General features: G+C 37.0%; 1 protein-coding gene across 2 annotated transcripts in view; it reads right to left on the reverse strand.

The window, feature by feature from the left end:
* zda (peptidyl-prolyl cis-trans isomerase zonda) overlaps positions 1–26,730 on the reverse strand; it is a 147,721-nt gene that overhangs the window by 45,461 nt on the left and 75,530 nt on the right. For both annotated transcript variants that reach the window (XM_090378402.1, XM_090378407.1), the window contains exons 6-7: positions 14,896–14,970; positions 6,143–6,173 (exon numbers count right to left, since the gene is read on the reverse strand). In XM_090378402.1, the coding sequence (XP_090234528.1) occupies positions 6,143–6,173; positions 14,896–14,970 (106 nt within the window). The remainder of the gene's footprint in view (positions 1–6,142; positions 6,174–14,895; positions 14,971–26,730) is intronic.

Genomic DNA, 26,730 nt, shown 5'->3' on the forward strand with positions numbered 1-26,730 from the left:
TACATGATTTGCACAATGTATTAGTACACTTTTAAGAATTGCATCATAAAATACTTGGTTATTTTTTGTTGTACACTGGATTTTATCAGTAGTGATTCTTCATGCATTAAGAATCTGCAGAGGAAGGAACAAGTAGGTGGCAGTGATCACGGCGTGCTGAAGTGGGATTTACTCAATGAGGTAACTACCATCAGGGGTAAAGGGAAGGTTTTTTTGCTATCATAAAGGTGACTATGGAGGTCTGAGACAGTATTTCAATTCTACATGGTGGGACCAACTGATGATGTTACCAAAAGCAAATTCAAAATGGAAAGCATTCAAAGAAATAATCTTGATAGCTACTAGGCATTTCATACCAACTAAGAAATATTGTTCAAGATTTAGGCCTAAATGATGTCAGATGAACTAATCAGACATGTGGCGGAGAAGAAAAATCCATAGGATACATATAAATTAAAAGATGACACAGAAGCCTATGATAGATATAAACTGGTCTGTAACCAAGTCACAAAGGAGGTTAGGCAGGCAAAGGCAGATTACGAGAAATCTTTAGCAAAGGATGTAAAGAAAAACAGGAAAGAGTTCTTTACTTATGTAAACGTTAGAAGGAAGGGGATGAATCAGATTGGTCCACTTGATATTGATGATTCAACTGTTGATGATCCTGCTCAGGTAGCTAACAAACTAAATGAATATTTTGCATCTATGTTCACACATGGGGAGTTATTCAGGGAGGGGTATGCCAGAGGTGTATTAAACTCTGGCAGTAAGCTAGATAATCTTGTAATAACTGAGAGTAAAGCGGAGGTGATGAAGATAAACATAAGAAAGGCACCTGGAGTGGATGAAATCTATCCAGTTATATTAAAGGAGGCAGCAAAGTAAGTAAGTAAGCAAACCCTTGGCCATAATTATGAGAGCTTCCTTGGACTCAGGGGATGTACCCGTGGACTGGAAATGTGCAAATCGGACCTCAATCCACAAAGGAGGATCAAAGGGAGACAGGTAATTACAGACCTGTTAGTTTAACTTCTGTTCCAGGGAAATTAATGGAGACACTGGTTAAAGAAGCATTGCAGGATCATCTAGGCAACACTTTAGTTATAGCTCAAACACAGCATGGGTTTGTTAAGGGGAAGTCTTGTCTGACCAATTTGACTGGATACTATAATGTAGTCACAAAGGAACTGGATGCAAAGAATAATTTTGATATCATATATTTGGATCTTAGAAAGACTTTTGAAACTGTTGCACATGGAAGACGGCAGCAAAAATTGGATCAGTGTGGAATTGGAGGCAAATTGCTGCTGTGGATAAAGGGATGGTTGAGTGGGAGAAGACAGAGAGTGGTAATCAATGGACACTGCTCTTTGTGGACTAATGTTATTAGTGGAGTCCCCCAGGGTTCAGTGTTGGGTCCATTGTTGTTTTCTGTATTCATTAATGATATTGATTATGGTATATCTGGCTTAATGTCCAAGTTTGTAGACGATACGAAGGTTGACAGGGTTGTTAATGACACTAATGACAGTATGCTGCTGCATCAGGATCTAGAAAAGTTGAGCAGATGGGCTGGGAGGTGGCAACTGAAGTTTTAACATTGACAAATGTAAAGTACTGCAAATGGGAAGCAGTAACCCCAGAGTGGGGTATCAACTGTGTGGTACTACACTGACAGTGGTAGAGAGTGAAAAAGGACCTGGGGGAATTGTGACGGCAGATATGAAGTTTTCTGAGCAGTGCAGACGGCCTGCAAGAGTAGCTCATAGTGTCTTGTCAATGATATTCAGGAATTTTTCTAGCAGGGATAAGGAGGTGATTATTCCCTTGTATAAGGCAATGGTCAGGCCACCTTTGAGTACTGTATACAGGTCTGGAGGCCTCATTTTAAGAACAATGTAGAGCTGTTGGAATGAGTACAGAGAAGGGTAACAAGATTTAGTGAATAGAACAAAGGAAGTACTGCAAACAAAGAAAAGCTTAAGTTTTGCAAATTACAGTGTCTGGAGACTAGGCACCTGCGAGGTGATTTGATTGAGGTGTATAAAACCTCGAATGGTTTGAGCATACTCAATGCTGATAGGATTCTTCCTGTTGCTCAGAATAATCGCCTGAGTGAGCATAAATTCAAATTGAGGAAAGACAGTTGTCGGACAGATGTGCTGAAGTTTGCCTTTAGCCAGCGGGTGGTTGATTGCTGGAACAAACTTCCATCTGTTGTAGAAGTTGATAGCTTAAACAGATTCATGGCAGAACTAGACAAACATTTGGAGCGAGCTGATGGCTGAAAGGGGTTTAGAGGGGAACAGGTATCCTGTGTGTTATCAGACACTCAGCCTAAAACACTGATGGATCCAATATCTCTCTATTACAGAAGATTTAGGAGAAGTCCGGTTGGCCTGCCTACCTAAAATCCACTCATGCACACCTTCTCGATGGTACGACCTGTTACGTCACTTAGGTGGCAACGAACGTGTAGAGTGGTTCTCTTCAAGACGCCTGGTCAGCGTGAAGAGGAAAAGACCAAACCCTCCAGCATATGACAGCACAACAAAACAAATGGCTCTCAGTCCCCAGCTTTCACTCCCCCTCTTATGTCAGCGAGAGGATCAGAGTGGAAGCAGAGAGTGCTAAGAATCTCTGAGTATGACCATGCTGCCATGCACGGAAACTGAACTTGGCCTGTTATAACGTAAGATCACTCATCGGTGAAGACAGGATATTAGAGCTGGAAAAGGAATTAGAAAATGTTAATTGGAATATCATCGGTTTCTGGTCCATAAAGATTTTAAAAACAACATTTTGGAATTTAAAAGCACATCACCAAGGGTGTCAAGACTAATACTCAGGATTTCTAAGAGATACAAGCTAAAGGTTATAATGATTTATGCACCAACATAGAGCCATGATGATGAAGAGGTTGCAGAAATGTACACCGAAATTGAGAGTCTTCTAGATGAGCAGACGGCCTGAAAGAGTAGCTCATAGTGTCTTGTCAATGATATACAGGAATTTTTCTAGCAGGGATCAGGAGGTGATTATTCCCTTGTATTCTTCCATTACACTATTACTATGGGGGGACTTCAATGCTAAGGTTGGAAAAAGAAAAAACAGCACAGAAAGGAGAACTATAGGAAATTTTGGAATTGGTGAAAGAAATGAAAGAGGTGAAAGACTTGTGGAATTTGCAGAATCTCAAGGACTGTCAGTAATGAACACTTTTTTCAAGAAAAGGGTGAACAGAAAGTGGACATGGAAGAGTCCAAATGGATTAACAACTAATGAAATCGACTTCATCCTCACTAACAGAAGATATATTGTGAATGATGTTACTGTCCTGAATAAAGTAAATGTTGGAAGTGATCACAGAATGGTAAGATGTACACTTGATATAGATGTAGGAAAGGAAAGGAAAAAACTGACTCGAGTAAATAATACAAAGGTCTTTGAGATAACAGAGGAGGAGAAAAAGCAGTATGTACTGGAACTTAAGAACAAGTTTGAGCTTCTGCAGACTGCTCAGGACCAAGATATCGACGAGGATTATATTACAACTTTCTGAAAGTGATAAAGCCCAAGAAATCTATAGGGAAAAAGAAATCCAAAGAAAAAAAATTAGTCAAGAAACACTTGTCATGATGAACTGAAGACGACATATGAAGAGCAAGAAAAAAACTGACGGGGAGAAAATTGAGTATACTGAATTATGTAAAGCCATTAGAAAGAGACTCAGAGAGGACATAAGAAGATTTAACACAAGAAAAGTAGAACAAGCATTAAGGTAAAACAAAGGATTTAAATCAGCAGCCATGAGCAGTAATACAGAAAGACAAATGATACTGAAACTGAAGAATAGCAACGGTATATTTATAAACAGCAGAGAGGGCATAATTCAAATAGCAGAAGACTACTATAGAGAATTATACAAGGAGCGAGGGAATGATGCCAGCAGTGAGGAAGATGGATTGCAAAGTAGCAACACATACAACATACTCTATATTCTTCCTGATGAGGAAGAACATGCATTGAAGAAAATGAAGAATCGGAAAGCCCCAGGGGAAGATGAAGTTACTGTCGGGTTGTTAAAATTGGGAGGAAGAGACATAACACAAAAACTGGCAAGGCTCTTCACAAAGTGCATTAGATAAGGTGTGACGCCTAAGCAGTGGAATAATGCAATCATAGTTTTGCTGCATAAGAAAGGAGATAAATCAGGAATTGGAAATTATAGACCAATTAGCTTGTTATCCCACATCTACAAGTTGTTCACAAGGGTCATTACTAACAGATTAGAAAGAATACTTGATGAGAATCAACCGAAAGAGCAAGCTGGCTTTAGGACAGGATTCTCAACTATGGATCACCTTCATGTAATATCACAGCTAATGGAGAAAGCAAATGAATATAAAACACCATTATGCCTGGCGTTTGTGGATTATGAAAAGGCATTTGATTCCATACAGCATAAGGCAATGTTTCGGACACTAGAAAAACAAGGCATAGATACCCCATATTATTATGATTTTGAAGAAAATATATGAAAGTGCTACCTACTTTATTAGACTAGACAAAGACAGTAGGAAATTTAAAATCGAGAAAGGTGTTCGACAAGGAGACACAATATCTCCAAAGCTGTTTACTGCTGCCCTTGAGGAAGCTTTCAGAAGATTAGACTGGTCGCAGAAAGGAGTCAATGTGAACGGAGAGTACCTAAACCATTACAATTTGCAGATGACATTGTGGTCATAAGCCACGATCCCAAAGAATTAGGGGAAAATCTTAATCAGTTATGCAAAGTTAGTAACGATTTTGGACTAAAGATGAATATGGCTAAAACAAAAGTAATGAAGAACAAGTATGCCACAGAAAGGGAAATAATGATTGAAGGAGCAGTAATTGAAAAGGCAGAGTCATATACTTATCTGTGACAAGTTATTAGCTGTAATAATGATAAATGGCTGGAAGTCAAGAGAAGAATAAATTTTGGATGGAAAGCATTCAGGAAATATAGTCACATACTGAAGAGCAATATCCCAGTTTGTCTGAAACGTAAAATAATGAACCAATGTATACTCTCCACCATGACTTATGGAAGTGAAACTTGGGCACTCACCAAAAGAGTGGAAGAGAAGCTGAGAACTACACAGCGAAGAATGGAACGAATTATATTGGGAATCAGACTGTTAGATAAGAAGAGAAACACGTGGATTAGGCAGCAAACTCAAGTAAAGGATATTCTTATCAAAACTAAAGAACTAAAATGGTCTTGGGCAGGACACATAGCTCAAATACATGATGACAGATGAACTAAAAAAATAACAGAATGGTACCCAAGAGGAGCTAGAAGAAATCCTGGAAGACAAAGGTGGAGATGGATAGATGAAATTCACAAGTGTGTGGGTAGTAAATGGATGGCAGTGCTCAAAACAGAAGGAACTGGAAAGTTGCTGGAGAGGCCTTCATCCTGCAGTGGATTGAAAATGGTTGATGATGATGATGGGTGAAATGAGAAGGGTGGGTGGGTGGGTGGGTCGGTGGGTGGGTGGGTGGGTGTTCTTTGGCTGATGCTATATAAGCTTGCTTTCTTGCATCGTGTGCCCTTGCTAATGCTAAAGTCTGAGAGAGTAAATATGTAACCAGAAAAACTGTTCTTAAACAAATGAGGGGGGTAGTAATACAAGGAAGAGGAGGACAGGTCAAGAAAAAGATGTTATTGGTCAACCAATAAAAGAGCAGTATGGTGATGAAGATATGGAATTAGGATCACTAAACACCTACAACTGACATCCAAAAAAATTTGGACAGAAAATGGAGAGATAAACCCCAATGGAAATAAAAGATAATAAAATATCATACAAAAAGGGTACATATACAGTTATACAAAAAGGGTGTGTAGGCAGATTTCACGGAACTAATTTTTTTATGACCTCAACCATGTGAATACAACAGAAGAATCTTCATTATCTGTGGCCGAGTTACATTATATTTCATTATAATATAACTTTTTATCACAAGTTGCATTATAATATAACTGTTATACCTCTTCTCCTAAACTGTATTACTTCAAGACCATACTGTACCACCACCACTACAAAAGAAATAATTCTATATATAGCTAATATTTCACATAATTAATTCTCACCTGATTATTATCATCCAGAAAATCTGTAGCCCTGTAAAGAAAATAATTAAATAATAAAATAAAATCACTACAAAATTTTCAATTAATTAGTTCATCTGAATAATAAAGGTAGTCATTTTATAAAATAAATAAAAACTTTCATCATATTAATAAATCATGAACAGATGGAATAAAAATGATAAATCATTTTGCTGAATCTCTCCCCATTTGGGTGGAGGAGAATAAGTAGTTGACCACTGGCCTTGTAGCTGTGAAAGTCTACATTGCAGTGTACACTACAGATTATTATGATAGTTGCTCTTATATTATTTCTCCCTGATTGAGGGTTCCACCTTGTGACGGGTATTGCTACCAAGTACACAGGGTAGTTGTTATGTCTGGTGTTACTGTTGGTCGAGGAACTTTCTGACTATCCTACAGGTGTTCAGGATTATAACTTTTTGGAGTTCCTTGTAGGTGTTCACTGGTAGACCTATTGCTGCTAGGCTGTTATGTAGGGCCTTTGGCACCATACCTGTGGTTGACAAGATGATCAGGATGGTCATTACTTGTTGCACATGCAACATCTCTTTGATCTCCTGTCTTAGATTCATGTACTTCCTGATTTTTTCCTCATGGGTTTTCTGGAGGTTGCCAGTGTTGGGCACTGCTATATCAATCAGATAGGTAGCCTTTTCTTTCTTGTCCAGAAGGGTTATGTCCGGTCTGTTGTGCGGGATTGTCTTATCCATTATTATAGAATGGTCCCAGTACATGACGCTGAAGGAGTATGTTTAACACTGGAGCTGCATAGGTGTTTATGGCTTTAACTGTGTTTCTTCCATTCAGCTTAGTTTTCAAGAGGCTTCTGAGTTTCTGATGGTATTTTTCGGCCAGGCAGGCCTTGATTTCCTTGTGCTCTAACTGCTGAATCTGCACCATCCCCAGGTATTTGTAGATCTCTCCCTCTATCATGGCTTTGATCTCTTTACCAGTCTGTGGCTGGTAGTTTCAGCTCATGAATTTTCCCTAATGCAATTCGTGGGTCTTGCATTTGTCTAGAACAAATTCCTTTCTGATATCATTGCTGATTATTAGTATTATTATTATTTAGTAGTAGTGGCATATGATACAAGAGAGCAAACTTATAAGCAAACCACTGCACATCTATCCTGCAACCACCTTTCTTCAATTTGAATTTATATCTCCTCATGTGTGTAGTCCTAGCAAAAGGAAGAATGTGATCAGCACTGAGTTTGTTCACTCCATTCAAAGACTTAAACACCTCAGCCGGATCACCAGACAGGTGCCTAGTCCCCAGACACTGTAATTTGCAGAACAGAAGCCTTTCTTAGTAAGACCATCCCTTCATTCCCTTCACAATCTCACAGGCAGTTCCCAGACTTATGGCACATTGAATTCCAAGAAAAGTTCCTCAAATCAAAAAATCATTTCCCCATAGAACAACTTATGTAGAACAAGGTAAAAATAATTTATCACAGATAGCAACTTAAGTTGTTATCTTTGATAAGTTATTCTTACCTTGTTCTAATAAAACAAATCTTAAAAAACCCGAGTTACATTGAAAAACCTAGAAAGACACACATCTTGGCCTCTGATACCCTTGTGCTTTAAAACACTTAAGCAATAACAACAACAACAAGCATCAAGAGTCTTTAAAACTGCTATTCCAGATCCTTGTTTTGATAAATGTGTTCCATTTCTTCTTTAATTACAAATTTGTATAGCATTCATTTCATATCAGATTAGATAACAACTTAAGTTCTAATCTAATCTGATCTGAAATGAATACTGCACAAATTTGCAAATGCCAAAGATCTGGAATGGCAGTTTTGAACACTTTTGATGCATGTTGTTGTTATTATTGCTTAAGGGTTTTACAACACAAAGGCATGAAGGCCAAGATGTACCTTTAAATGTTTTTCAGTATAACTCAGGATTTGTTATCAAGGCAAATTTGCTGAATGAAATAAAACAATTCTTCTAGATCTGCAGAGGGTAACTTGATGCCTTTTCAAAGCATGCATCCAGAGAAGTTTGTTTAACTACATCTTTTCTGCAAATTACTCTGAAACAACCACAGGCATTAAATATAATGCTGTTAATCTTGGTGCTGCATCCCAAGCTGGGATTAATTTTCTCAAAAAATGCCATGCCAGCATCTAAACATTTAAAGGCCTCACTCATCTGCTTAACTGTCATAACAATTTTTTATTCAAAGTCAAGTCCATTTCCTCAAATAATGTGATGACAACTCTAAAGCGGGGCAAAGTCAAATAATCACATAAGGGTGTGGTCATCTGACTTCCTTTTTTTCTCTAGGAAGACAGTCTTCATTGAGGAGATCTTGGGAATGACAGGAAAGCAGTTCGACATCATCTGTACTGAACTGCAGATCTGCACTGTTGCCAAAGGTCTTGTACTGGATGGAATCACTAGGAAAAGAGTCTTATCCTGGTGATTCCATCATGGCAACTATGGGATTTCCCTCCATTATATCAGTGTGGAATTATCAAGCTATGAAATCTGTTTTGAATCTTCTGACTGACACTGACTTCAGTTTAAACCCATTGGATTTTCTTTGCCGGTGTATCCTTCAATTTTCTCTACAATAAATCTGTCCCTTGTTTGGCTTTATCAGGGATTCAGAAGAGTTCCAGTTTTATGGAGATGACAATTGGCCTTTAGATCACATCTGAAGAAGATTCTGGTTGAACATATTTCGTTGACTAGGGCTAAGTTTTATGATGTACTGCTACAGAAGACTGTATGTGTGGTCCCAGTCATGATGGAAGTTGATGTACTGTAACTGATTCTGTGAATCCCACTGTGTACCACGGAGATTATTTATGTAATTCTATTTGTAGTTTATTCTTTGACAATAAAGTGATATTACAAACAGAGCCCTGTTACTGATACAGCCAAACAGGCCATGGCAGGGGGCCCTCAACCAAAGAGGGACCTCATTTTCAGTTTAAATATTTTCTAAAGTAGTGATAAAAAATTTTAATAATGATACAGTAAAATCTCATTAATACATACTTGGTTAATACAACATACTCATTTATATGAAGCAGATACCATTCCCCTATGAAAGGATAAACTTTTCTATGTACATATATTCATTTATTATAAAATTCGGTTAATATGTATTAAAGTTAATTTTCACCCCATGAGAAATAAATATTGTTATTTTGTATGTTTAATACAAATCTTGGCACAGTTGTGTCTGATTATTGCCCCTATTATTCCTTATGGCCACCCGGTTCCTTGCTTACAAAAGAAGCTGAAGCAGGGAATTGGGTGATAGATATAAGTGGTCTGTAACCAAGTCACAATTATGAGAAATCTTTGGCAAAGGATGCAAAGAAAAACAGCAAAGAGTTCTTTACTTATGTAAACGTTAGAAGGAAGGGAATAAATCAGACTGGTCCCCTTGATATCGATGGTTCAACTGTTGATGATCCTGCTCAGATAGATAACAAACTAAATGAATATTTTGCATCTACATTCACACATGAGGAGTTATTCATGGAGGGGAATGCCAGAAGTGTATTAAACTCTGGCAGTAAGCTAAATAATCTTGTAATAACTGAGAGTAAAGTGGAGGAGAAATTGTTGAAGATAAATATAAGCAAGGTGCCTGGGGTGGATGAAATGTATCCAGTTATATTAAAGGAGGCAGCAAAGGAAGTAAGCAAACCTTTAGCCATAATTATGACAGCTTCCTTGGACTCAATGAAGGTACCCATGGACTGGAGATGCGCAAATGTGATTCCAATCACAAAGGAGAAACAGGTAATTACAGACCTGTTAATTTAACTTCTGTTCCAGGAAACATAATGGAGGCACTGGTCAAAGAAGCATTGCAGGATCATCTAGACAAGAATTCAATTATAGCTCGGACACAGCATGGGTTCATTAAGAGGAAGTCTTGTCTGACCAATTTTATTGGATACTATGAGGTAGTCACAAAGGAACTGGATGCAAAGAATAATTTTGATATCATATATTTGGATCTTAGAAAGGCTTTTGTTACTGTTGCACATGGAAGAATGCTGCACAAATTGGAGCAGTGTGGCATTGGAAGCAAATTACTGCTATGAATAAAGGGATGGTTAAGTGGGAGAAGACAGAGAGTGGTAACCAATGGACAATGCTCTTCATGGACTAATGTTATCTGGAGTTTCCAGAGGTTCAGTGTTGGGTTCATTGTTGTTTTCTGTATTCATTAATGATATTGATGATGGTATATCACGCTTAATGTCCAAGTTTGCAGACGACACAAAGGTTGGCAGAGTTGCTAAGGACACTAATGACAGTACGCTGCTGCAATAGGATCTAGAAAAGTTGAGCAGATGGGCTGAGAGGTGGCAAATGAAGCTTAACATTGAAAAATGTAAAGTACTACATATGGGAAGCAGTAACCCCAGAGTAACTGTGGTGTTACACTGACAGTGGTAGAGAATGAAAAGGACCTGGGGGTAATTGTGCAGGCAGATATGAAGTTTTCTGAACAGTGCAGGCGGTCTGCAAGAGTAGCTCATGGTGTCTTGTCAATGATATAAAAGAAATTTTCTAGCAGGGATAAGGAGGTGATTATCCCCTTGTATAAGGCAATGGTTAGGCCACACCTTGAGTACTGTATACAGGTCTGGAGGCCTCATTTTAAGAAGGATGTAGAGCTGTTGGAACGAGTACAGAGAAGGGCAACAAGATTAGTGAATGGAACAAAGGGTTGCTCTTACAAAGAAAGGCTTAAATTTTGCAAATTACAGGTTCTGGAGACTAGGCACCTGTGAGGTGATCTGATTGAGGTGTATAAAGCCTTGAATAGTTTGAGCATGCTCAATGCTGATGGGATACTCTCCCCTTGCTCAGAATAATCACCTGGGAGGGCATAAATTCAAATTGAGGAAAGACAGATGTAGGATAGACGTGTGGAAGTTAGCCATTAGTCAGTGGGTAGTTGGTCGGTGGAACAGACTTACATCCTTTGCTGTGAAAGTTAAAAGCCTAAATAAGTCTAAGGCTGAGCTGGACAGGTATATGGATCGAACGGAGTGGTGAAATGGGAGCGGTTTTTTTTTTTGGCTGATGCTGCATAAGCTTGCTTTCTTGCATCATATGCCTCTACTAATTCTAATGACTAATAAATATATAGTACAGAAAGTCCTGGATGCATTTAATAACGTTCATACTCAACTTAAATTCACTCTAGAAATGGAAATTCTGCATCACAAATCCATAAATTTTCTAAATTTTACTTTAACCAGGGTTAAAGTAAAATTTGAAATTAAAAAAAAAAAAAAATGAAAACATTTTTTTTTAAAATTTATAGGAAGCCAACGAATACTGGAAAATTTTTGCACCATTCAAGCTACCACCCTTTTACATATAAAAGGAGCATTTTTTTAATCAGTTTCATAATGCATATAGATATAGCTCTACTCAAGAATCCTTATTGGATGAACTCACGGAACTGACAAAAAGATTTTTAAATAGGGGTTATTCATTAGGTACCATTATGCAGATTAGTCAACAGGCAAAATATAAATTTGAGACGGGTACAACAAATGACGGGGTGGATTACAAACATTTTATTAAAGTTCCGTATATACAGCATTGGTATAGACAATTTATTAACATATTTAAGAACACTGAATTTAAGATTGTTCCACAACCCATGAGTAAGCTTCATGCTGTCTTGAAATATAAGGCATATGTAGTTCTTACCATGGAAGCTCACAGTATTGTTTACAATATTTCTTGTGGTGGATGCAATTCTATTTATATTGGCTCAACCCAAAATTTACTTTCGGTAAGGATACAGCAGCATGTGGCATCAGTTAGGGCAGGTGCCTCTGAGCTTGCATTTCTTGCAATCACTGATGGACATGTGTTCCTTTTTAATGAATCAAAGGTTCTTAATAAACAGCGGGAATAATTTAAATCATTAATTACCAAAACATTAGAAATGAGATTAAATGTTAACTCTATTAATATACGCAGGACTTATAATGTTTCTAACTCGTGGACGCTCACGCATAAGCATGCATGAAGACAGAGAGTGGTAATCAATGGACACTGCTCATCGTGGACTAATGTTATTAGTGGAGTCCCTCAGGGTTCAGTATTGGGTCCTTCATTGTTTTCTGTATTTATAAATGATATTGATGATGATATATCAAGCTTAATGTCCAAGTCTGCAGACGATACAAAGGTTGGTAGGGTTGTCAAGGACACTACTGACACTATGCTGCTGCAACAGGATCTGGAAAGGTTGAGCAGATGGGCTGAGAGGTGGCAAATGAAGTTTAACATTGACAAATGTAAAGTACTACACATGGGAAACAGCAACCCCAGAGCAACGTATCAACTCTGTGGTACTACACTGACAGTGGTAGAGAATGAAAGGGACTTGGGGGTGGTTGTGCAGGCGGATATGAAGTTCTCTGAGCAGTGCAGACGGGCTGCAAGAGTAGCTCATGGAGTATTGTCAATGATATACAGGAATTTTTCCAGCAGGGATAAGGAGGTGATTATTCCCTTGTATAAGGCAATGGTCAGGCCACACCTAGAGTACTGTATACAGGTCTGGAGGCCTCATTTCAAGAAGGATGTAGAGCTGCTGGAACGAGTACAGAGAAGGGCAACAAGATTAGTGAATGGAACAAAGGGGTGCTCTTACGAAGAAAGGCTAAAGTTTTGCAAATTACAGTGTCTGGAGACTAGGCACCAGCGAGGTGATCTGATAGAGGTGTATAAAGCCTTGAATGGGTTGAGCATGCTCAATGCTGGTGGGATTCTTCCTCTAGCTCAGAATAATCACCTGAGAGGGCATAAATTCAAATTGAGGAAAGACAGATGTAGGATAGACGTGCGGAAATTTGCCTTTAGCCAGCGGGTGGTTGGTTGGTGGAACAGATTTCCATCCCTTGTCGTGGAGGTTGATAGCCTAAATAAGTTTAAGGCTCAGCTGGACAGGTATTTTGAACGAACAGAGGGGTGAAGTGGAAGTGGGTTTTTTTTTTTTTTTTGGCTGATGCTGCATAAGCTTGCTTTCTTGCATCAAATGCCTGTACTAATGCTAATATTATAATCATTCACAATTGAGTGTTGAGAGATTAACAGTCCTACTAAAAAGGAATGAGGTTTTCACCTACAATTTAAGATTATTATAATAATATAACTTATTGGGCTTCATAGTCCCTTTTGATTTGAATTAGTAATATAAACTAACATGTGACACAGAGGCCTCTGATAGATATAAGCTGGTCAGTAATCAAGTCACAAAGGAGGTTAGACAGGCAAAGGCAGATTAAGAGAAATCCTTGCCAAAAAATGCAAAGAAAAAAAGCAAAGGGTTCTTTACTTATGTAAACTCTAAAAGGAAGGAGATGAATCCCCTTCCAGCAATCAACCACCCACTTCAGCCGGTGGGTGGTTGATTGCTGGAACAAATTTCCAGCTGTTGTTGTGGAAGTTCACAACTTAAATAAATTCAAGGCAGAAATAGACAAACATTTGGAATGAATGAATGATTGAAATGGGAAGGTTTTTTTTTTTTTTTTTTTGGCTGATGCTGTATAAGCTTGCTTTCTTGCATCATATGCCTCTACTAAGGCTAATGCTATGCTCACACACAGGGATTTGCTTTTTGGCTGGAAACTGGTGAACAGATAGTGAGGTATGAGCTGGAGCCTCCAACCATCCTTCCATAATTCAAGTCTAATCCTTCAAATTTTTTCACGTAGCCCTGTCAGAATTTCAATCATATGTGATTGATAGCCTGATTTAGTACATTCTTGACATTCTTGCATTTTCTGGTCTGGGGGACTGTTTTGTCTTCCACTGTACTGACTCTCTTTTTGTTTCTTTTTAGTGAATAAGCACATTGGAACGTCACTTGGAAGACAACTAAAGAAAGATTCTAGGTCAACTACTGTACCTTTGTTTCTCAAATGGTGCTTGGTGTGTAGTGGTTACATGCACAACCATGTTATTTAAAAGACACGCCTTATAAAGGAATCACTAACTTGGAATGCGTGCTGGAGGAAGATGTTACCTGATGTGATGAAAGACCCAAAAGCCATCTCACTGGAAAACAGTTAATTTGGTGAGAGGAGAAGGTTTCAACAATCTCAAATAAAGCAAAGTGAAATGAGTAGACAAGAAAGTGATGCAATTCAAAAGCCTCAGCTATCACTTAAAGCACTGACAGAGATTTCTGGCATATTTAAGGCTCTGGCTAACAAGGTGTGCATAGTATAAATTTTAAATGAAGATTGGAAGCTCTTCCACCTGCTGACAAGGAGACCAACGGGATTTGCAACAGAAAATTAAATAAGTGTCCATAATGAGTTTTCTGAAGAACATCAGAAAGATGTCTAGGAGGAAATCGCATCTCTCCAATGCATCCATCTGTATCACCACCACCACCTTTCCAGTATCATCATCCTCACTGTCATCAGAGTTTTTTTTTTTGCATTTTATTATTTTATTTATTTTTCATATAGAACAGATTCATAGTGCTTATATTTATTTTTGTTATAATAAGCATCATTATTACACTTTAATTCTTACTGATCCTGAACATGTGTCTTAATTTCCATAAGAAAGGTCCACCTAATCCTTTTTTTTTTTTTTTTTAACTCTAAGAGGCTTTAGTCTTGATATCTGTAGCAATGGGAAATAATATTTTATGTGGAATGAGAATATATCAAATTTTTATATGAAAACATGCAGCCTACCTTCGATAACAATGAATGGCATTGGAATATTCTCCTCTGCTATACCAGAAATTGCCTCTCTCCCTTTTTTCATTTCTAAATGAAAAAGCAAAAGACAGCAATAATGTATTAAAAAACTGAGTATATTTTCAAAATAATATATATACAATATAAAAACAAATGTAATCCCCTCTATTGCAGTTATTATCAAGATCTAATATTATGTGATGCATCTAAATCTGCTCACTTGAAAATCATTATAACATCTATTTGTTAACCATCATTTGCCAATTTTTAAACAGAGGGGGAAGGGGGTGGAAACAGCTCTAAAAAAAAATCTAAATTCTATCCAGGTATCTGCTCCATACTTTAAATTTACATAAACTTCTTTTATACAAGATTGGGTGGTAATTAATTTCAAGAATAGTTCTTCGCCTAAAAGAGAATTTTCTTATATTCAATTATCCTTCACTAATTTAAGTGACTATTTCCTAGTCTGTGCTACTGTGAAAGAAGAGAACTAGCCACATTACTTAATTTACTAAAACTTTTTAAAGTCTTAACTGCCTCAATAAAGTCAGTCATCAATGCAGACATCCAACCTTGAGATATATACAGTAAGTCCATGACTTACTTAAGCATGAGTTACGTAACTTCAGACTTACGTATTTTTTTTACTAAATTTTTTTTTTTGTTTAGGATTGTAAATCTTAAAACAGTAAAAAAAAAATAATAATAACAATAAGCAATCAATAACGATGAACATGGCACACACAAATTGCACAAGTGAGATACAGAGTAACAAGTTTACGAAGCTTAAAAAATAGAAATGAGGAGAAATTTCTGAAAATTTGTCTTTTTTATGACTTAAGATTTCAATGAAGGGGACACACATTTCACCATAATGTAAAAACCCACAGAATTCCAGCTATTGGTATTATCACATATGCAATAAGATCGAACTGCAAATTGTCTTTATTGTTTTATGGTAGTGACCTCCAAAAATGTGCTTTAGTAAAATGTGAGCTCGAGTAAGGTGAAAGTGTGTTTCCGCCTTAACCCTGTGAAGTTCTTTACAGAAAATTTCATTTTGAACGTTATTATGGTGCCCACTAAGAGAATAAGTGACAGCGGTACTAGTAAATCTACCAAGAAAAGGATTACGAACCTAAGGGGGCATAAATTCAAATTAAGAAAAGACAGATGTAGAATAGATGTGCAGAAATTTGCCTTTAGCCAGCGGGTGGTTAATTGCTGGAACAAACTTCCATCTGTCGTTGTGGAAGTTGATAGCTTGAATAAATTTAAGGAGGAACTGGACAGGCATTTGGAGGGAATGGTGTGATTTTTTTTTTTTTTTTTTTGGCTGATGCTGCATAAGCTCATACATTTGCTTTCTTGCATCACATGCCACTACTACTACTACTACTACTACTACGATCGATTTGGATCAGAAAATTAAAACAATAAGGATGTATGAAAATGATCAAAAATTAATAAGTATTGCACAGAATTTAGATATGTCAGTGTCAACAGTGAACACAATAATAAAGGACAAAGACAGAATATGAGAAATGGTGAAAGGATCAGCACCAATGAAGTTAACTATAATAACCAAGGCTATAAAATACATACCAGTTTTTACAGTACAATAACATTCAAAAAGCCTCCGTAATCAAGTGATCAGGAGGCGAGTGCAATAGCACATGTTCTGTGAGTAGACCAGGATTCAAGCCACTGACTGCTAAATACGGTCGATCTGCCAACCCACACTGGACCAGCATGGCAGATTATGGTCCATTTTCCTCCACATGAATCGCTCAGGAGGCTTCCATCCTGCAGTGGATTGATCACGGCTGCAATTCACCCTTTTTTAACATGCTTTTTTTCTTCCTTTTATGTTTTTTTTTCTTATGTGCCAATCCAGTTGCTTCACAGCTGTCCCCAGATAAAGCTTTTAATTGAACTAATTTAAAATATGTAACTAATTTTCTATGTATATAACTAATATATAAAAAATAATATAACTAATTAATTGAAAAATATATAACTGTTTTTCTTCATCCTCCTGAGGATATTATGTAGTTTTTGTAATTTTGGCATATCACGGATATAGTAGCAATATTTTATTAGTCATTTCCGAGTTACGTAAAACTCAACCTACGTAAGAAGTCCTGGAACGTATCTCTTACATATGTTAGGGACTTAGTGTGTGTGTGTATATATATATACATATACACTGCGCTTAGGTACACCTACCTAGTAGCATGTTGAGCTTCTTTAGCCTTCAAAGCAGTCTGAATTCATCTAGGCATGGATTGAACAAGATGCTGAAAACGTTGAGCAGGAAAGGAGTACCATGCAGAGTGTGTCACGCAGTTCCTTGAGATTCAGCGGAGGTATAGGCCTGCAGCGAACAGCCCTTTCCAGCTCATCCCAAAGATGTTCAATAGGATTGAGATCTGCAGACTGAGCGAACCACTACAGCAAAGAAAAGTCATTATCATGTTCCTTAGTGAGTTGGGCTTTGTGCACCGGTGCATTATCCTGCTGGAAGCAACCATCTGACTGAGGATAAACTGTCAACATGAACGGATGCACTTGGTCAGCAACGATGTTTAGGTACGATGTGGCATTCAGACGTGAATCTTTGGGTATCAATGGACCCAACTGTGCCAAGAAAACATTCCCACACCATAACACTGACCCCGCCACTTTGCACATTAGTCATCGGACATGACAGGTACATGGATTCATGTTGTTTTCGCCAAATTCTGAGCCTTCCATCAACATGATGTACTAGGAATTTCAACTCGTCAGACCAAGCAACTGTTTTCCAATCCGCGACAGTCCAGTGCTGGTGTTGCTGTGCCCACAGGAGGCGTGCTCTCTTGTTCTTTATTGATAACAAAGGCACATGATGTGGCTGTCGGCTGTTGTAGCCCATTTGCGACAAAGTGCAACTAGTGGTCCGTTGCGATATTTTGGTCTGCATACCAAGGTTATATTCTGATGTGATGTGTGACATTGTGGCCCGTCTGTTTGCTCACAATTCTAGCCATCCTCCTCTGACCTCTCTCATCAACAAGCGATATTCTTCCACAGGAGTGCCATTGAGAGAATGTTTTCTGTTTGTTGCACCATTCTCGATACACCCTTGAAACTGTGGTGCGTGAAAAGTTCAGAACTCCCGTTCAGACTTTGTTCAGCACGTCTTGCATCTACTACCATGCCGCACTCGAAGTTTGTTAGATCACTCCTTTTCCCCATTCTTGCTATAGTTTGTATGCTTAACTGATACTAGAAAGGTTGTTCTGCTGCATTTATATCCACAACTGTGGTCATGTGACTTGCAACATTGTGAGACAAACTATTTGTGTGCACTGCAGGGGTGTACCAAATAAAGTGGCAGCACAGTGTATGTGTGTATATATATACACACTTTTCTTCTACTACTATGGACAAGTATAGAAATGCAGTTCCTGATACATGGTCAGGTGTAGTCCCCTGATGAAATACCTGATCATGTATCAATATTTTTTGCAGCTGACATCAGATCAGGCACTTTTGCCTTACCTATATTCAGTGGTGAGCTGTGAATATTTTAAAAATGGGCTCCGACTTTCTACTGAGTTTTTCCGACTTTCTACTGAGTATAATTGATAGGTCACGGAAGTGACGTCATCGGCGGCTTCCACTAGAGGCGCTTCCCACGCTCGCACTACTAGTAGTGCGATTAGAGCGCATGATGCATTTTTCATGACCAGTATATATCTCGAGTAAGGGAAGGATTTAGGGGGGCAGATGCGGCTTATTATCCCCTTAACCAGATGTATAAGTGATTGTGTAAAACATCCATAGATCTATCTTAAAAAAAAAAAAAAAAACCTGGTTGTCATGCCTTACCTTGCCTTGCCTTACGATGATAACTGGATACGAGTGTTTGGAGTTCTAACTTTTTAGAATTTTTCAATAGTGTGATGTCACAATCATGCTTCCTGAAGTTACTACTGCAGTAAGTATGATTGCAACAATACAAATATTTGTCTACAATTTCTTTTTTCGTCTCGTATTTTCATTACATTCCATTGTTAGGTGCCCCTAACACTTGCTTATGTCGCTTCAACTACAACATCAGTACGTCAATCAGTGCTATTTTACAGAGATATTTAGATACGTTGCACTCGCAAGTATACATCTCTTACTTTAGTTATCATAAATCCATTGTATCTTGTCTTCCAGAAATTATGAAAATCTGTGAATGACAATAAAATATTTACAATAAAAAGCTCTTTTATTTCGTAATCAATATATACAAATCAAAGTACCTAAAAGAAATGCAAAGGATGTTTCGCATAAACCATCTACTGCGCGTGCTCGGTACACGCGCAGTAGATATTTCCCTAGTTTAACAACTACAACTAGGGAAATATAATGGATACATTATTTTCATGATAAAATTTTAATATTGCGAATAAAAAATAACATGAAATATTTCCCATATCACAAATAACATAAAAATTATCACAAAGCATTCCACAATATAAAAACAAATATTACACAAAAAACTAACTTTCTAGAAAAAGTACACAAAAAAATCACAGATTACATGAAAAAAATTATTTCACAAATATTCAAGAAAATTTTATTCTAAAAATTGCCATATACAATTTACTTTATTAATATTTGTTGTTGATCTTCTGCTTTGCTCAATAGCTGAGCGATGATTACAGAGGAATGATTTGACATAACGATCCAGATCAAACTGAAGAAATGGTTTTCCATTTAGATGTATGCTCAACATAATCTGCAACGTGTTTAATTGTCACATTGCAGATTATGATGAGCATATTCAGCGTAATGAATAATGTAATATTATTCATTACACTGAAAGCTGAACTCAGCTTCAGCACTGCTAATCGCAATGGTTTCAAATATATAATTTCTGGCTTTCACTCGATTTTAAAGATAAACTGTCTTCAACAAAATCTCTAAAATCATTACTTTTTATTTCATATTTTATCAAAAAACTTAAATTTCTTATTCGGTTTTCACCATCTTGTAACTGAGACGAAAGTTCTTTCACATTCAATGATTTCGGGTAGCATATGTTTAAAATTTCTTTCAATAGTATCGTTATTTTCTTTATTTAATTTAAAATCACCCTGTTGCATTAATAACTTATCCTTTAAGGATAAAACAATGCATTTAATAACTTGTCAAGAGGCAATTTTTTTACTTTTGATTTTGATTCCAAATTCTTTCGATTTTTGATTTTGATTCCAAATTCTTTCGATTTTTGATTCCAAATTCTTCATGGACAAATAATATTTGTCCACGAAGAGCAGTGTCCATTGATTACCACTCTCTGCCAGTCTCCCACTCAGCCATCCCTTTATCCATTGTAGCAACTTACCATTAATGCCATACTTCTCAAATTTGTACAGCAGTTTTCCATGTGCAACAGTATCAAAATCTTTCCTGAAACCCAAATATATGATATCAAAATTATTTTTGACATTGTGTCTTAACTATTACTACAGTCTTGTCTAGATGATCCTGCAATGCTTCTTTAACCAGTGACTCCATTATTTTCTCCAGAACACAAATTAAACTAACAAGTCTATAGTTACTTGTGTCATATTTTGAACCCCTTTGTAAATTGGTGATACATTTGCACACCTCCTTACACTTTAGGCCTATGTCCTTATTCATTAGGCCTATAACACACACCTACTCTCAAATTTTTCCTTTCCCAGTGCTTATGTCACACCAAACAGACTCAACACTACATTGTCCACCAACATAAATTGGATGCACTTCCTTAGATTTTGTGAGTTTCTTAACTAACAGTATTACCCCTCCTCCCTACCTGTCCTGTCTATCCTTTCTGTACACATTGTACTCCCCAAATTCCAATTCTGCACTTCTTATATATCTGTGTGACACCATGTCTCTGATATCCCAACAATATTTGCCTTTGATGTCTTGACTAGCACTTCAAGCTCATCAAGTAACCAGCTACTGTTCACCAAAGCTCTACTACTCCTTCACAATAAGTTAATCAACAATAATATCCCTATCTACTTTTTAAAATACTGTTTTAATATAGTTTCCCATTTTATCAGAAATAAATTCAGTTATAATTTACTATGAACTGGTCAGTTCTAATCGTATTTGTATAGTTGTAAAATAATCTGGTGGAATTCCACTACTTGGTAAGTAATAGCTATACATGATTTCCGATGCAATTATTTCCTTCGGAATGATTACTTTGGTCTCTTTACTCACTAAGTTTCTACTGTTAAATTTTCACTTTTCTCTCATTTATCCATTGGATTAGTTTTAATAATCATTCATGAAATTACTTATAATTCACTACCCATGTTCAGTCTTTGTTGACTTTTAATAATTTGTTTTAAGGTTGGGTTTATGTTATATGTAGAATTTGCATAATTGGGTCTTGGATTTTTAAAACATATGTTAGCATATTATAGCTTTGAAAATCTATCTCTGAATCTTCTATTGAAATTGTATAGCCGCCTTCAAATTTTAGTGACGTTGGTTTTCACCGCTAATCTTTGTACAAATGACTTTATACAATCTCTCTTTATACAATCTTCATGCATTAAGAATCTGCAGATAAATGAACCACTAGGTGGCAGTGATCACAGTGTGCTGAAGTGGGATTTACTCAAAGAGGTAACTACCATTAGGGGTAAAGGGAAGGGTTATTGCTTCCGTAAAGGCGACTACGATGGACTGAGACAGTATTTAAATTCTATACAGTGGGACCAACTGATGATGTTACCAACAGAAAATTCAAAATGGGAAGCATTCAAAGAACTTATCTTGGAAGCTACTAGACTTTACATACCAACTAAGAAATATTGTTCAAGGTTTAGGCCAAAATGGATGTCAGATGAACTAATGAGGCATATGGCAGAGAAGAAAAATGCATGGGATACATACAAATTAACACATGACACAGAAGCCTATGATAGATACAAGTTGATATGCAACCAAGTTACAAAGGAGGTTAGGCAGGCGAAGGCAGATTACGAGAAATCCTTGGCAAGGGATGCAAAGAAAAACAGCAAAGAGTTCTTTACTTATGTAAACTCTAGAAGGAAGGGGATGAATCAGATTGGTCCACTTGATATTGATGGGTCAAGTGTTGATGATCCTGCTCAGGTAGCTAACAAACTAAATGAATATTTTGCATCGACATTCACACATGAGGAGTTATTCAGCGAGGGGAATGCCAGAGGTGTATTCAACTCTAGCAGTAAGCTACAGAATCTTGAAATAACTGGGAGTAAAGTGGAGGAGAAACTGTTGAAGATAAACACAAGAAAGGCACCCGGGGTAGATGGGATCTATCCAGTTATATTAAAGGAGGCAGCAAAGGAAGTAAGCAAACCCTTAGCCATAATTATGAGAGCTTCCTTGGACTCAGGGGAGGTACCCATAGACTGGAAATGTGCAAATGTGACCCCAATTCACAAAGGAGGATCAAAGGCTGACACAAGTAATTATAGACCTGTGAGCTTAACTTCTGTTCCAGGAAAATTAATGGAGGCACTGGTTAAAGAAGCACTGCAGGATCATTTAGACAAGACTTCAGTTATAGCTCAGACACAGCATGGTTTTGTTAAGGGGAGGTCTTGCCTGACCAACTTGATTGGATACTATGATGCAGTCACAAAAGAACTGGATGCAGGGAATAACTTTGATATTATATACTTGGATCTTAGAAAGGCTTTTGATACTGTTGCACATGGAAGACTGCTACACAAATTGGAGCAGTGTGACATTGGAGGCAAATTGCTGCTATGGATAAAGGGGTGGTTGAGGGGGAGAAGACAGAGAGTGATAATCAATGGACACTGCTCATCGTGGACTGATGTTATTAGTGGAGTCCCTCAGGGCTCAGTGTTGGGTCCATTATTGTTTTCTGTATTTATAAATGATATTGATGATGGTATATCGGGCTTAATGTCCAAGTTTGCGGACGATACAAAGGTTGGCAGGGTTGTCAAGGACACTACTGACACTATGCTGCTGCAACAGGATCTGGAAAGGTTGAGCAGATGGGCTGAGAGGTGGCAAATGAAGTTTAACATTGACAAATGTAAAGTACTACACATGGGAAACAGCAACCCCAGAGCAACGTATCAACTCTGTGGTACTACACTGACAGTGGTAGAGAATGAAAGGGACTTGGGGGTGGTTGTGCAGGCAGATATGAAGTTCTCTGAGCAGTGCAGACGGGCTGCAAGAGTAGCTCATGGAGTATTGTCAATGATATACAGGAATTTTTCCAGCAGGGATAAGGAGGTGATTATTCCATTGTATAAGGCGATGGTCAGGCCACACCTAGAGTACTGTATACAGGTCTGGAGGCCTCATTTCAAGAAGGATGTAGAGCTGCTGGAACGAGTACAGAGAAGGACAACAAGGTTAGTGAATGGAACAAAGGGGTGCTCTTACGAAGAAAGGCTTAAGTTTTGCAAATTACAGTGTCTGGAGACTAGGCACCTGCGAGGTGATCTGATAGAGGTGTATAAAGCCTTGAATGTTGGAGCATGCTCAATGCTGATGGGATTCTTCCTCTTGCTCAGAAAAATCACCTGAGAGGGCATAAATTCAAATTGAGGAAAGACAGATGTAGGATAGACGTGCGGAAATTTGCCTTTAGCCAGCGGGTGGTTGGTTGGTGGAACAGACTTCCATCCCTTGTCGTGGAAGTTGATAGCCTAAATAAGTTTAAGGCTCAGCTGGACAGGTATTTTGAACGAAGAGAGGGGTGAAGTGGAAGTGGTTTTTTTTTTTTTTTTTTTTTTCTGGCTGATGCTGCATAAGCTTGCTTTCTTGCATCAAATGCCTCTACTAATGCTAATCTCCTAACTACACCACTATTAGGTATAAAGACATCCAATTATCTGATTCCTTGGAATTACTTCATGATCTTCCATCTTAAGATCGAACTGTTTCATGTCCATAGACTTTTTTTCCTGTTCTTTCATAACTGGATTCTTAACTACACCACCATTAGATATAAAGTCAACTAGTTCTTTATCCTTGGATTTATTTACTATTTTTTGAACAGTGAATTCACACCTGATACTACATGTGGATTCAAATAATTTCATATACATGAAATTATTTCCTATTCTTTCATACTATACCTTTGAAAATACTCCTCTGAAATTTCTACTAAAATTGTATAGCTGCCTTTGGATTTTAGTGACTTTATTTTTACCACTAATCTTTATTAAAAAATTACTTTCTAGTCATCTAATTACACCACTATTAAGTCTATAGACATCCATTTATTTGTTTCCTTGCAATTATTTCATATACAAGGACTTATTTCCTGTTCTTTTATGTTTGGATTCTTAACTATACCACCATTGCATCTAAAGTCCACATGTTACTTATATACATGGAATTATATCACATTCTTTTATCTATGGATTTAAATTAGTTCTTTTTCTTGGGATGTATTTTTTCTTGCTAAATTAGATTCTTTCAAAATTGGATTCTTACTATACCTTTTTGGACTACAGATTATAATTATTAATTTTTTTCTATCTCAAAACTTTTGGTGATTCTTGCTTTCTATACACTGATACACTTTCGATCATTCCCTTATATAAGAGTTTTCAGCTTAGTACAACGTAGCCTCATCATTTGGTCTACTGTATATAAATTTGATCTTCATTCTTTTTACCGTAGAGGTAAGAGGCTACCGTAGCCGAGTGGGTAGGAGCGGGAGTGCAGTAGCACACGCTCTTTGAGTAGACCGGGGTTCAAGCCCCTGACTGCTGAATACGGTCGATCTGCCAACCCGCATTGGACCAGCGTGGCAGATTATGGTCCATTTCCCTCAACATGAATTGTTGAGGAGGCTTCCATCCTGCAGTGGGTTGATAATGGCTGCACTTTACTTTTTTTTTTTTTTTTTTTTTTGTTCAACACTTTTTATTAATCTATGAAAGGTAGTGTGTTTATTTTTGTAATTTTGTATGACTTTATCATGGTAAAGTCCTACTATTCCAACTGCATTTCTTTTTCCAACGCTAATTTTAAATTATCCCAATACACTTGTGTTCTAAATATGACAACAGAGGTGACTATTTTCCCACTGTTTTGCATTTCTTCACAGTTTAATATTAAGTTGGTTACGATGCTATAAACTGCCTCATTATGTAGATATATTGCTAATGTGGTTGAATTTTGTGTGCAATCATCTACCCTACTGAATATGCGAGCTTCATTTTCCGGCCTTTTTCCTTCTACTACATATATTTTTCCCACCAGCTTATTTCTGCTATGCATTTCTTGAAAACTCCAGGTAGCATTCACTTCTTATTATACTTTCGGTTTCATTTTATATTCATTTCATGGCACGTTTCAACCTACGTAATTTTTTCCTTACAATACAAGCATTTGGTATTAGCTCCCTCTTATACTAACGCTTACATACGACAGAGCCCTTACTATAAGGTTGGGCTTCACAACCCCAGCAAGCTAATAACAAGTTAATAACTTTTTCTTTGCTTTTATTTTTTTGCTGTCTACAGTTTTCCCCCGTTCGTAAAACTATTACTGTATATGAGGATGATACGAACATTTCTACTATCCTACCTCTATTGCTATTTTTCGCTTTATTTATCTAAAATACTCCTTTTTCCCTTCCCCATCCTAAATTTAATACCTCACCCTATACCATGTTGCTTGTTCCAAATTTATTTATTGAACCATTGAATTACAATCTACAAAAAATTCCAATTACATCCTTTAAATCCTACACTAAATTCTACATATTTATATTAACCATATTTATTACAATTTGATCCTTATTTTTACTTTAATAAATCACACTGTGTTGGGACTACCTTGTCCATACAGTATTAGAAAGTGCTAATTTTATTTTCATTGCTTTTTGGCCATTCACTTTTCTTCTACTACTACAGACAAGTACAGAAATGCAGTTCCTAATACATGGTCAGGTGTAGTCCCCTGATGAAATACCTGTGAACATGTATCAAAATTTTTTGCAGCTGAAGCTGACATCAGATCAGGCACTTTTGCCTTACCTATATTCGACCATTATCTAAATTCGTTTCCCCCCATATCTGATGACAGCTGTACCACTTTCTATTTTTAACTTTATTGTTTTATTGGTATTTTGCCGTACTAATTTTTCTTTACAGTTCTCCAACCTTCTATTGGCTTAGTAATTTAGCCCATAATTTTCTTAATTCATCATAACTTTTAGGGTATTAACATTCTTTCACCTTTCACATATCTACTACACTTCTTTTTCAAATATTCTCACCCTTCTAGTTACTGGCACTTTGTGTAACTTTCACATCCGTTTATGCATACTTTATTCAACATATTAATACAAACTTATATATATATATATATATATATATATAAGCATGTAAGCGTAAATAAATCTGAAAAAAGTTTGAATAGATGGGGGTGAGAATTACACAAAGTGCCAGGGACTAGAAGGGTAAGGACAGTAGAAAAAAGAAGTAATGTAGACCCGAAAAAGGCGAAAGAATGTTAATATCCTAAAAGTTATGATGAATTAAAAAAATTATGGGCTGAATTTGCAAAGCCAATTTGGAGGTGAAGGAACTGTAAAGTAAAATTATTAATACAAATGATTAAACAAAATAAAGTAAAATCAAATAAAATAAAAAGTGGTGGAGCTATCATCAGATATGGGTGGGCAAATTTAGTTATAGATCAAAGAGAGTGAAGGTAAAAATGCAAAGTCTAATGTTAGCAGAAGTAAATATTGATACATGATTAGGTAATTCATCAGGGGACTAC

This window comes from Mastigoproctus giganteus, chromosome 1, assembly GCF_048544385.1.
Source record: "Mastigoproctus giganteus isolate SK-2022 chromosome 1, ASM4854438v1, whole genome shotgun sequence".
NCBI lineage: Eukaryota > Metazoa > Arthropoda > Arachnida > Uropygi > Thelyphonidae > Mastigoproctus > Mastigoproctus giganteus.